General features: G+C 33.3%; 1 protein-coding gene across 1 annotated transcript in view; it reads right to left on the bottom strand.

Moving 5' to 3' along the window:
- Positions 1-12,623: 12,623 nt before the first annotated feature.
- The window catches only part of LOC132110381 (DNA nucleotidylexotransferase-like), a 98,895-nt gene continuing 97,298 nt past the window's right edge, over positions 12,624-14,220 (bottom strand). The window contains exon 11 of the mRNA XM_059516938.1: positions 12,624-12,776. Coding sequence (XP_059372921.1) covers positions 12,690-12,776 — 87 coding nt within the window. The 3' untranslated portion in view covers positions 12,624-12,689. The remainder of the gene's footprint in view (positions 12,777-14,220) is intronic.

A 14,220-nucleotide genomic window follows, 5' to 3' on the forward strand; every position in this document is an offset into this window, starting at 1 on the left:
GCAGTAAGAAGTTTCATCAAGCACGGTGAGTAATGGCTTCTCCTGCTATTGTTATTTGCAACTCTTGCCACATGTACAGTTTATCTATCTCTGTCGCTGATGAGGGATTCACATGTGATAAATGCAGGGAAATAGTTAGGCTGACAGAGAAGATTTCAGAATTAGAGACACGCATCCAAACTTTAATTGAGGACAGTAAGAATGTTAGGGCTCTAGATACGGCTTTGGATGCGTCTAGCTCAGGGATTCCTGTACATTGTTCGGTTCCGGAAACAGAGCCCCTGCAGCAGGGCAACTGGGTGACGGTGAGGCAGCGTAGTCGTGGGTCAAAACACCGCTCTTCTGTTCAGATCAAAACATTAAACAGGTTCTCCCCACTCAGTGATGCACCCACTGAGAAACCTGATGAAAGTGCTCTAGTTATTGGTGATTCTATTGTACGGAACGTGAATATAGAGACACCAGCCACCATAGTCAAATGTTTACCGGGAGCCAGAGCGCCTGACATCTTGGCAAATTTAAAAGTGCTGGCTAATGCTAAACGTAAATACAGTAAGATTGTATTTCATGCCAGCGCTAATGATGTTCGACTTCGCCAGTCGGAGATCACTAAAAATAATATTAAAGTGGTGTGTAATATGCTCTGGTCCCCTCCCTGCTTACCGTGGTGACGAGATGCAGAGCAGATTGTCATCACTCAATGGCTGGATGTCTAAGTGGTGCCCACAGAATAACATAGGTTTCATAGACAATTGGACGAGCTTTTGGGGCAGACCTGACCTGTTGAAAAGAGATGGTCTTCATCCCTCCTGGGGTGGCGCCACTCTTCTCTCCAGAAATATGGCAAATAGTCTTAGTGTTTATACTTGACTAACTGGGGCCCAGGTCAGGAAGCAGACAGACTGGCTAAACCGACCGTCTGCTAGCTGCCTCCCGTCACAGAGGTCAGTTAATTCTCAGCACATAGAGACTCTTTCACCTAGATATCACACTATAGAGACTGTGTCTGTTCCCCGAACTAGAAAATACAAAAAACGTCCAAACCAAGTTAAGATTAACAATTTAATTGAGGTTCAACAAATAAAAAACAGAAGCAATATGGATAAACAAATGATAAAGCTTGGCTTATTGAATATCAGATCCCTTTCTACGAAAACACTTTTTGTAAATAATATGATCACTGATCATAATATAGATGTACTCTGTTTGACAGAAACCTGGCTAAAACCTGATGATTACATTATTTTAAATGAGTCCACCCCCCAAGAATACTGTTATAAACATGAGCGGCGTCTAATAGGTAAAGGGGGAGGTGTTGCTTCAATTTATAACAACGTTTTCAGGATTTCTCAGAGGGCAGGCTTCAAGTATAACTCGTTTGAAGTAATGGTGCTTCATATAACATTATCCAGAGGAACAAATATTAATGATAAATCCCCTGTTATGTTTGTACTGGCTACTGTATACAGGCCACCAGGGCACCATACAGACTATATTAGAGAGTTTGGTGATTTTACATCCGAGTTAGTTCTGGCTGCAGATAAAGTTTTAATAGTTGGTGATCTTAATATCCATGTTGATAATGAAACAATGCATTGGGATCAGCATTTATAGACATTCTGAACTCTATTGGTGTTAGACAACACGTTTCAGGACCTACTCATTGTCGAAATCATACTCTAGATTTAATACTGTCACATGGAATTGATGTTGATAGTGTTGAAATTATGCAGCCAAGTGATGATATCTTAGATCATTATTTAGTTTTGTGCAAACTTCATATAGCCAAAATTGTAAATTCTACTTCTTGTTACGGTAAGTATGGTAGAACCATCACTTCTAACACAAAAGACTGCTTTTTAGTTATCTTCCTGATGTATTCAAATTCCTTAGCATATCCAAAGCTCAGAACAACTTGATGATGTAACAAAAACTATGGACTCTCTCTTTTCTAGCACTTTAAATACTGTTGCTCCTTTACGCTTAAGGAAGGTTAAGGAAAACAGTTTGACACCATGGTAGAATGAGCATACTCGCACCCTAAAGAGAGCAGCCCGAAAAATGGAGCGCAGCTGGAGAAAAACAAAACTAGAGGTATTTCGTATTGCTTAGCGGGAAAGTAACCTATCCTACAGAAAAGCATTAAAAACTGCTAGATCCGATTACTTTTCTTCTCTTTTTGAAGAAAACAAATATAACCCCAGGTATTTATTCAATACAGTGGCTAAATTAATGAAAAATAAAGCCTCAATAAGTGTTGACATTTCCCAACACCACAGCAGTAATGAGTTTATGAACTACTTTACTTCTAAAATCGATACTATTAGAGATAAAATTGCAACCATTCAGCCGTCAGCTACAGTATCACATCAGACGGTGCACTATAGACCCCCTGAGGAACAGTTCCACTCATTCTCTACCATAGGAGAGGAAGAATTGTATAAACTTGTTAAATCATCTAAACCAACAACATGTATGTTAGACCCTATGCCATCTAAGCTCCTAAAAGAGGTGCTTCCAGAAGTCATAGATCCTCTTCTGACTATTATTAATTCCTCATTGTCATTAGGATATGTCCCCAAAACCTTAAAACTGGCTGTTATTAAGCCTCTCATCAAAAAACCACAACTTGACCCCAAAGAACTAGTTAATTATAGACCAATCTCGAATCTCCCTTTTCTGTCCAAGATACTAGAAAAGGTGGTATCCTCACAATTATATTCCTTCTTAGAGAAAAATGGTATATGTGAGGATTTCCAGTCAGGATTTAGACCGTATCATAGTACTGAGACTGCTCTTCTTAGAGTTACAAATGATCTGCTCTTATCATCTGATCGTGGGTGTATCTCTCTATTAGTTTTATTGGATCTTAGTGCTGCGTTTGACACAATTGACCACAACATTCTTTTGCATAGACTTGAACACTTTGTTGGCATTAATGGAAGTGCATTAGCATGGTTTAAATCGTACTTATATGACCGCCATCAGTTCGTAGCAGTGAATGAAGATGTATCATATCGATCACAAGTGCAGTATGGAGTACCTCAAGGCTCAGTACTAGGGCCGCTACTCTTCACGCTTTATATGTTACCCTTGGGAGATATCATCAGGAAACATGGTGTTAGCTTTCACTGTTATGCTGATGAAACTCTAAAAACTTATTTTTAGAAAGAACTAAAAACTCTGCTTGTAATAACCTAGAACACTGTCTAAGACTTGATGGTTGCTCTGTCAATTCTTCGTCATCAGTTAGGAACCTAGTTGTGCTATTTAATCGCAATCTTTCCTTAGAAAGCCACGTTTCTAGCATTTGTGAAACTGCATTTTTCCATCTCAAAAATATATCTAAATTACGGCCTATGCTCTCAATGTCAAATGCAGAAATGTTAATCCATGCATTTATGACCTCAAGGTTAGCTTATTGTAATGCTTTATTGGGTGGTTGTTCTGCACGCTTAGTAAACAAACTACAGCTAGTCCAAAATGCAGCAGCAAGAGTTCTTACTAGAACCAGGAAGTATGACCATATTAGCCCGGTCCTGTCAACACTGCACTGGCTCCCTATCAAGCATCGCATAGATTTTAAAATATTGCTTATTACTTATAAAGCCCTGAATGGTTTAGCACCTCAGTATTTGAATGAGCTCCTTTTACATTATAATCCTCTATGTCTGCTACGTTCTCAAAACTCAGGCAATTTGATAATACCTAGAATATTATCAAATTATCGGCAGATCCTTTATCTGTTTGGCGCCTAAACTCTGGAATAACCTACCTAACATTGTTCGGGAGGCAAACACACTCTTGCAGTTTAAATCTAGATTAAAGACCCATCTCTTTAACCTGGCATACACATAACATACTAATATGCTTTTAATATCCAAATCCGTTAAAGGATTTTTAGGCTGCATTAATCAGGTAAACCGGAACCGGAAACACTTCCCATAACACCCTATGTACTTGCTACATCATTAGAAGAATGGCATCTACACTAATATTTGTCTGTTTCTCTCTTATTGCGAGGTCACCGTAGCCACCAGATCCAGTCTGTGTCCAGATCAGAGGGTCACTGCAGTCACCCGGATCCAGTACGTATCCAGACCAGATGGTGGATCAGCACCTAGAAAGGACCTCTACATCCCTGAAAGACAGCGGAGACCAGGACAACTAGAGCCCCAGATACAGATCCCCTGTAAAGACCTTGTCTCAGAGGAGCACCAGGACAAGACCACAGGAAACAGATGATTCTTCTGCACAATCTGACTTTGCTGCAGCCTGGAATTGAACTACTGGTTTCGTCTGGTCAGAGGAGAACTGGCTCCCCAACTGAGCCTGGTTTCTCCCAAGGTTTTTTTCTCCATTCTGTCACTGATGGAGTTTCGGTTCCTTGCCGCTGTCGCCTCTGGCTTGCTTAGTTGGGGTCACTTCATCTACAGCGATATCGTTGACTTGATTGCAAATAAATGCACAGACACTATTTAACTGAACAGAGATGACATAACTGAATCCAATGATGAACTGCCTTTAACTATCATTTTTGCATTATTGACACTGTTTTCCTAATGAATGTTGTTCAGTTGCTTTGACGCAATGTATTTTGTTTAAAGTGCTATATAAATAATGGTGACCTGACTTGACTTGAATAAATTGTAAACTGTTATTTATTTAAAATCCAGACACATATTTGTTTAGAGCTGTTAAGATCTGTGCAGATTTCTCTCCTGATTCAGACCAGAACACTTTTTCACTGGAGGAAGTGTTATTATGGATTATAGACTCTATGTATTTGAGTTAAAAACATCTTAATGCTGGATTTGTTTAATCTTTTGTCTTCTCCAGATGTTCACTGATGGACTGGAGTGCTGTGGATTATTGTGATGTTTTTATCAGCTGTTTAGACTCTCATTCTGACGGCACCCATTCACTGCAGAGCAAGTGATGCAAAGCTAAAACCCTTCTTTATTGCAAAATTCACATCCTTTCATTAAAAGCTAAATGCACAAATGTTTGAAAGCATTTGCTGTACTGTGTGTCTCGCTCTCTTTTCCTTTACTGCACACTGACCATTGTCTCTAAAAATAAATTCAGGCAGAAACGCTTCTTATTCGCAGACATGAGAACAGAAGCTTCAGGAACAAATGACACAATCACTGTTAAACTGCTTTACAACCGAGCCTGAGATTAAATATGATCCATCATCTGAAACGAGACGCATTACACACAATTAGATTCTGAAAACAGCGATCAGATGGAGAATATATTTCATCAGCTCGCTCATGGACGTGTGTTTGATAACAGAAACGGCTTCAGAGATCCACTTTCTGCTTAAATATCTCAATCGTTTCTTTCAGACAGAAGTGAGATTTACTGACGACTCTCTGCTGAATCTCACACTTTTCTCCGGAGAAAACGACTTATTTAATTTAACGCAGTGTTATTTTAGTATTATTTATACACTTTCATCATATATATCTTATACAATTTATTGATAATATTACATTTATAATATAATAACATTTTCAACTAGTGTTTATCATTTTAGTTTTAGTAATATTAGTATTAAATGTAGACACTAATGTCTGAGTGTTAACACAAACTCAATAATATAATGCATTTCAGTGTTATTTTACTTCAATAACCTTTGTTTACAAATTTGAAAAAATATGTATTTAAAAGTATTTAAATTTAATTTGTTGCCATGGCAACATTTCTAATTGTATTATATAAGTTTTTTTTGTTTTGTTTTTCATCAAATATTTATATTTTATTTCATTTCAGCATTATTTCAATTAATTAAAATGTTTAATAGTTTCGGTTTAAGTTAACAATAACAACACTATTTTGTATTATTATTTGTAATATTATTTGTATTATTAATTTTTCCTTTTCAGTTTTAGTTTAAGCACTTTAACATATTTTATTACAGTTTGTTGCCTACTGTATGCATCATTTAATAGCTTTAGTTAAAGTTTTTTTTTTATGTATGTTTTTCATCTAATATTTATATTATTTATTTATTTATTTTAAATAGTAATTTTTAGTTTTAGTTAAAAATAAAATGCTGAATTGTATGCATAATTATTTCATCGATATTTACAGTACTAATTCATTTGTTAACACGTTATAACCCTTTATATATAATGCATTATAAAGATTTTTTAAGAACTTAAAATGCATTATAATATTTGCAGATTCCTTTAACGTGTCATGTGCTTTAATGCATTATACTTTCTAAAGGTGTAAAAAAAAATCAGTATTATAATGCATTATATACATGATACAATTAGTTCATGTAATGGATCATAAAGTGTATTACAGGCATAATCAATCCATCCTTTCTAATGCATGGTGTGTGCAGGCTCGAGCAGCTTCTCCTGTAGGAATGAGAGGAGGTTTGTCTCTTCTCTGGTGAAGACAGTGAATGTTAATGATCTGATACGGTCAGATCCTCAGCGGGCCGCGGTTATCTTTAATTGTATTGAGTTTGGCTCCACACTGACCTGAGTTCAGTGCGCTGTGAGCTAATGGAGGCTCTCTGTCCCGCGAGACTCGACCCGTTCGTCTGAAAGGACACCGGACCATCTGCTGAGCTGAGAACATGAGCTGAGAGGAAGAAGCTGATTGGACAGAAACGACGTCTCAAACGTACAAACAGTACCATGATTTTTTTTTTTTTTTTTAAGTTTTAGTATTTTTTGGTCATTTTAATTGTTTATGTCCACGCATTTTTAGGTTACATTTTTTAATATATATATTTTTTTTTGTATTTTGTCATATATATATACCATGATGCATACAGACAACATGGCATTTTCTCCAAACATACAGATGTGAGTGTAAGTGATCCAGAATGAAGGCTATTTGAACGCATTCATCCAGTCATCTGTGTGTTTCTGGAGGTGTGTGTTACAGTGATTTATTAGCTGAGGCCAAACAGAGCCACAGGAAGCTGCAGACAGATTAATGTCAGTGTGGATCTTCACTTCCTGTCATCACCATCACTGAAATTACAATAAAAGTGATATTTTTTTTTTTCATTAAAAAGGGATGTAAAAATGGGTTTGCAAGTTGAGCTACATATTTTTAAGGGAGAAAAGCTAAATACAACAAATTTTTATATTTTTTTTTTATTGAAATAAATTTTCAATAACATTACATAAAGTGATGAAAAAAAAAGACTAAATGAAAACAAATTAAAATTAAAAACAAATAAATAATTCTGGTTTAAGTTCATGTATTTAAATTCCTAAAAAATAAATGTAAGATAAATATACATTTTTAATAATAAAAAAATAATTTAAAAATAAAATTAAAATATAAATCACATGGGTATAAAATTTATTACAATTATTAACTCTGAAAATATAAAAGTAAAAGCTTAATTTAAAAAATATAAATACTAGTATAACAATAACACTGAACAAGCAGTGACATTCTGAAATATGAGTAAAATTGTAATAAGATTTGTCATTTAATAAAAATTTACAATAATAGTGTTTTGATTGAATAAAAAGAAAGAAAAAGAAAGAAAAAGTTTTAACAAAGTTAAAACAAACTATTAAAGACTGTTTCTGTTCATTAAACTAAATGTATAAATATTAATATAATAAATATTGAACTGGAAACTTTACAAAAAAAAAAAAGTTGCATTGGCAAATGACCGAAATAAAATAAGTTGAGTACTAAGCACTAAAATGACTAATGACTAAAATAACCATAAATTAAAGCTAAAAAGAAATATTTACAAAAATGATAAATGCACATGGCAAAATTACTGAAATTAAAATATTAATAAATACTTTAATAGTACATAAATAAACAAGCAGTAATATCCTGAAGTGTACATAAACGAATTTTGACATCAGTCTTTTATTAAGAACAGGTTCATTCTGGCTTTTTGTTGATAATCACAGTGGTGGTTTTTACACAAAATGACAATTAAAAACATAATTACTGTTTAATAAGCAGCAGGCTTTTAACAAAACCAGTGAAGGAGAAAAATTACTATATGATAATATTTAGTGAGCGTGTCCAGCTTTACAGACATTATTCTGTGTGATAACGGCCTCTGGACGGCTCTCGGTCCTCATTAATATGTAAATGAGCTGATAGAGTATGTTCAGATGCAGGGCCGCTCATTTAACCCCACGATGAATCCTGAACCGCAGATATTTAAAGGCATCACCTCATTGCACCAAGGACCCGAGGATTTGGAGAAAGCAGAAGTTCAAAGAGAAACTTAAGAAAGCTTTGAATTAAAACTGTTCTATGTGCTTTTCTACTGATCTGATATTCCTGATGCTATTTTAACCATTTGCATGCTCACGAATGCACCATTTTTGGAGAAACGTAACTTTTTTGTTAGCGTCTGATTTATTTCCATAGTAAAGTATGCACAGGAGAACAGCTTAATGAAATATTCAAATGCATGCAAATGATATTTGAGATCTACAATTGATGGGAATATTATCAGATTTTAAATCAATTTAAATTTGGGCCTGTTGCTCATCAGATGACTCCAAAAGACTAAAGATTAAAATCAATAATGTTAATAAGAATTATTAATAATACATAATACAATAATTACAATAAATATTAATTTATAAAGATTAAAGTGTAGTATTGAGATTTTGCTAAACATCGCAGTCTATGCATTTAACGATAAACAGTTATTAAAATGTATAAATGATTATTACATTGTTTTTAATTTAATAATTATCACAGTAATACTTGTTTTAATAAATATGAAATTCATAATTTATTAAAACGAACATTACTAGATTAAGTATAAAAAGTTATATAAAAAAATTATATTTTATAAAAAAATATATGTTGGTAAATATCTCTTTTATGCATTTAATAATTAATTAAATTATAAATAGTTATGCAAATTAATTACAGATATTAAATTGTTTGGTAATTATTAACTTGACACAATTTAAAATAATTGTAACATAGTAATAATAAAGTGTAGTTTAATAATCATTAAAATATTTAATTACTTAATATGTATTACATTACCAATATAATTATTACAATTAATTATTAAAATTAAAAGTATAGTAAGAATAAAGTGTAGAATGAAGATTTTGCTATACACCTCCTGTCTACTGTACACTTTAACAACAAATACTAATAAATAGTTATTAAAATAAATAATTGCTAACGATTTACTTGATAAATATGAAATTAATAATAAATGATGGCAGAAGGTTCATTTTAGGTGAAGCATCCCTTAAAGCCTGAAAGGATTCTTGCTTCCAGCAAAGTGTCTTTTATTAAAAACAGACAGAACTTTATTATCAGCACATTAAGCATTTTAAAGTTTGAATGCGCCGAAAGCATATTCAAAAATCAACTTAAAACTTAACTTTCTTCAGCTCACAGAAACTACAAAATGAGAACTCATTTGAATGACAGAACACAGTATTAAAGCTCATGAACACATGCTTCAGCATCATATTCAAGACAGCTAGATCAATAGCAAAGAAAGCAAGAACAAAAGCAGAATATATTCATATTCATATCATATGCAGATCAGTTATTGCTCACTATTTCTCCCACTTATTTTTTTCTGATTTAAAAAAATCCTTCAAAACACTTGAAGAAAGAATTCAGCTAACAGGGAACGTTTTTAAAAGAAAAGTTATATGAGTTTTATTGGACCAAACGTTCTTAATGTAATGTTAATGGAACGTTCTTATAACTGTATTTGATATACGTTCTCATAACGTTATGAAAATGATTTACATTGCCTGAATGTCCTAAAGATGTTATTTGCACTTTAACTTTCTAAGAAACGTTTTTTGTATCCTTTAAATGACTTTGTACAAGGACAAGAAAACTGGCGTCCTTAGATTTTATATATATATATATATATATAGTTTTTAAATCAAATAAAGTTACATTTTGGGAACAAATAAAGTTAAATGAATTTGTAAGTAGGACAACAATTGTATTTTTTATTTATTTTATTTTTTTATCCAGTAACGTTGCATTGTGGGAACAAATGAAATTAATAGAATGTTGTGAAAAACGTTTTTAGAACCTTTAAATAACTTTATAATTAGGACAAGTAAACTAGACATTTTTATGTCCTTAGAATTATTATTATTATTATTATTTCATCAAATAAATGTAACATTTTGGGAACAAATAAAGTTAGTAGAAACATTTTTGGAACCTTTAAAATTGTGGGCATTTTAACTAGTGTTAATTTTGTCGACTATTTTTTCTTAAGTCTTAATCCTGGTGTCAAATGCACTTTTTAGTTATCATCATATTTAGTCAAGGTTGTCCTGTCTTAATTTAGTCAAGTTTTAGTCGAAGAAAACTTTTTGTCACATTCAAAATTTTAATTTTAAAACATTATATTTATTTTTATATTTCAGGTATTGCACTTTCACCAATAAGCACAAATCACTAGAATACGGACTTCATTTGACCTCACTGATTTATTATAAGCTATTTAATATATAAATCAATATCTCGTCAACTAACCTTTTTCATCATAGTTTTCGTTAATAAAATGAACACATTTTATAGTAAGGAAAACTTGAATAATAATCATCAAATCAAATTAAAAAACTTTTATTTTTGCATTTTATAAGTTTTTATAATTTAAAAAATAAACTATTAAATAATGTTATATTTAGAATGTTAAAACTTTCTGTAACTTTTACATGATTTTCAAACAAAGACAAGAAAACTTTTCACATTCTTGGAATTTTATGTTTGCTTTTTTTATGTTAAACATTCAAATATCGCCATATTTTAGGTGAAAAAAGTTGCGAGAAACGTTTTTGTAACCAGTTCCAGTCACGGACATTTCATCATTTTAGAAGCACTTTAAAACAACGTTCTGTGTGTGTGTGTGTGTGTTTAAAAGGCTTTTTTCTTGGTTATGTGAATGCTAAAGACAGCATAAAGGGAAAATTACATTTTATTATATTGGCAAACATTATGTGAAAGCTACTTCTTGTGAAACTTGTACAGTATGAAGTAACATTCAAAGAATGTGCTGGTTTTGTTTTTTGTTGTTTAAAAAGTCTTGGTTATGTGAATGTTTGAACACAACATTAAGAGAACGTTACATTTTATCATTTGTCAAACATTATGAGAATGTTACTTTTGAATGTTTTCTCAAACACATGAAACTACTAAGTAGTAACGTTTATCAAAACATGAAATGAACGTCCAATTAAAATGTTTTTTTTTAAAACAGTTTATACATAATGTTTTTGTGCCAACATTTAGAGAAAGTTACTAAAGACCAGATAACTTTAAATAAACCTTCATAACTTTGAGAGAACCTTGCCAGAACGTTTTCCGTTAGCAAGTGTGTGTGATGCATCACAGTGTAACATTGTTACGTTATTTACATTATAATTAACATGTGTGTGTGTGTGTGTGATTGTGTGTGTGTGTGTGTGTGTGTGTGTGTGTGATTGTTTGTGTGTGTGTGTGTGTGTGTGTGTGTGTGATTGTGTGTGTGTGTGTGATTGTGTGTGTGATTGTGTCTGTGCGTGTTTGTGTGTGTGTGTGTGTGTGTGTGTGATTGTGTCTGTGCGTGTTTGTGTGTGTGTGTGTGTGTGAGTGTGTGTGTGTGTGTGTGTGTGTCTGTCTCTCTCTGTGTGTGTGTGTGTGTGAGTGTGTATGAGTGTGTGTGTGTGTGTGTGTGTGTGTGTGTGTGTGTGTCTGTGTGTGTGTGTGTGTGTGTGTGTGTGTGTCTCTCTGTGTGTGTGTGTGTGTGTGTGTGTGTGTGTGTGTGTGTGTGTGTGTGTCTGTCTCTCTCTGTGTGTGTGTGTGTGTGTGTGTGTGTGTGAGTGTGTATGAGTGTGTGTGTGTGTGTGTGTGTGTGTGTGTGTGTGTGTGTCTCTGTGTGTGTGTGTGTGTGTGTGTGTGTGTGTGTGTGTGTGTGTGTGTGTGTGTGTGTGTGTGTTTTTTTTAAGAAAGGAATACTTATAAATTCATTATTCATTAATATTCATTAACGATGAATTAAAGTAAAGACATGTAATGTATAATGTTATAGCAGATTTCTATCTCAAATAAATGCTGTTCTTCTGAACTTTCTATTCATCTGTGAATTCTGAAAAATAAAATGCATCACAGTTTCCACAAAAATATTGTGCGGCACAACTGTTTTCAACATTGAGAATAATAAGAAATGTTTTTTTTAGCAGCAATCAGCATATTTGTCAATTTAAATTGTAATAATTTTTTCTTTATTTTGAATCAAATAAATGCTGCCTTAATGAATATAGTAGACTTCCTTCAAAAACATTTTAAAAACTTTTGAACAGTAGTGTATTTACAAACAAAACTGAGCTATATTTCATCCATCATAAATTGATTCAAATATGAAAACTGCATGATTTTGAGTATAACCTCTTTAGAAACAATCATTATTTTTGCGGATTCATTTTGTGCTACAGAAATTAGACACTTTTTATTAAATGCTTTGCTTGAAAAGTATGCTTGTGCATCTTTCCTTCAAAAAAAGAGACATTTTTAAGTGTCCAAATACTTTTGCATGTGTATTTGAGAAAGAAAACCGAACTCCATGAACTATCATTAATGCTCACGCTGGCTGGTGAAACCATGAGTGTGAATCAGCATCAGCATCAGGTCGAGGGTGTTGAATCTGTCCAGAACATCAGCGAGCTTCACAGAGCAACAGACTGAAACTAGGCATTTCTTTGCCAAGGCTCAATATACTCTAAACCCAAATGTGCGAAGATGTCCTCTTCGGAGTTAGCAGACAAGAAGGTGTTCTGGAGAGAGACAGAGAGAGAACGGTGAGATATCGCTAGTAGATTTCACAAACAATTACAAAGAAATATTTCCATGTAAAATGTACTATAATGATGATTTTTTTTTGCAACTACAACATAAATAAATAAATAATGTTTTTCCAGAAAATAAAATGTTAGTACAATTTCATAAGATTTAAAACATCCAGTTATTTAAACATTTTATAAATGTTTTTTCTCTCTCTCTTTGTGTTATGCAAGCCATAAGAAACATTCCATTTTTATAATTTTGCAAATATTATGGAAGCGTTCCCAGAACGCTCTGGCAATGTTCTCCTAAAATTACGAACATTCTTTCAGTAACATTAATAGATCGTTCTTTCAAAGTAAAAACAGTATTTAAATCTTAGCAAACGGTTCAGGTGGACATTCATCTAAGATGGTTTGGAAAACATTCAAAATGTTTTCAAAAGAATAAAATGGAAATACGAAATAATGTTTTTTAAACAAGTGCATACATTTAAAAAAAATATATAAATTAATTATAAATTATGACCCTGGAGCACAAAAGCAGTATTAAGTCTCTGGGTTAAATTTGCAGCAATAGCTTAAAAAATAAATAAATAAATAAAAACATTGTATGGGTCAAAATGATGTATTTTTCTTTTATGCCAAAAATGATTAGGATATTAAGATCATGTTACATGAAGATATTTAGTGAATTTTCTACTGTAAAAATATCAAAACTTAATTTTTGATTACTAATATGCATAGCTAAGAATTAATTTAGACAACATTAAAGATGATTTTCTCAATATTTTGATTTTTTTTTTTTTTTTTTTCAATTTCTAAAAATGAATCCTTATGACTGGTTTTGTGCTCCAGGGTCACATAATATGTTTTTGTGCAAACATTTTGAGAATGTTACAACTTCGAACGAACATTCTATAAATGCTACTGAAAGAACGTTTGTTCACAATGTTGAGGGAACCTTTTCTGAGAACGTCTACATGCACAAGCTCTTGCTGACTTCCCAGCATCCACCTCAGCCTGTGTCACAGATGATGACTATAGAGCGCTCTTGACCTTGCCATGGACGTGTGAGGGCACAGAGTTATTCTAGATGTCATCAGTGATGAGCGAGGGAGAATGTGTGCCTGTGCTCGGGGCGTGATGTCATGAGACGGTAAATATCTCGGCTGGAGAGGCGAGTCTGACTCACCGCAGCTGTCAGCTCCACACGTCCAGCCTGTAGTGGGGCTAAACTGGAACTAACTTGTCAGAATGAGGCAGAGGAAATAGAAAGCATGTGAACACATTTAGCAGAAGCGACAGACTGCTGCACAAACCAAGTGGAAAGACGAGCTCTGGCTATAAGGTTTAACTTCACACACCATTATTAGCAATGCAAACGAGGGAGGGCGGAGCCAGAGAGTCATGTGACTTGTACAATGTAAATCTTACA

The sequence above is a fragment of the Carassius carassius genome, chromosome 30 (assembly GCF_963082965.1).
Source record: "Carassius carassius chromosome 30, fCarCar2.1, whole genome shotgun sequence".
NCBI classification, from domain to species: Eukaryota; Metazoa; Chordata; class Actinopteri; order Cypriniformes; family Cyprinidae; genus Carassius; species Carassius carassius.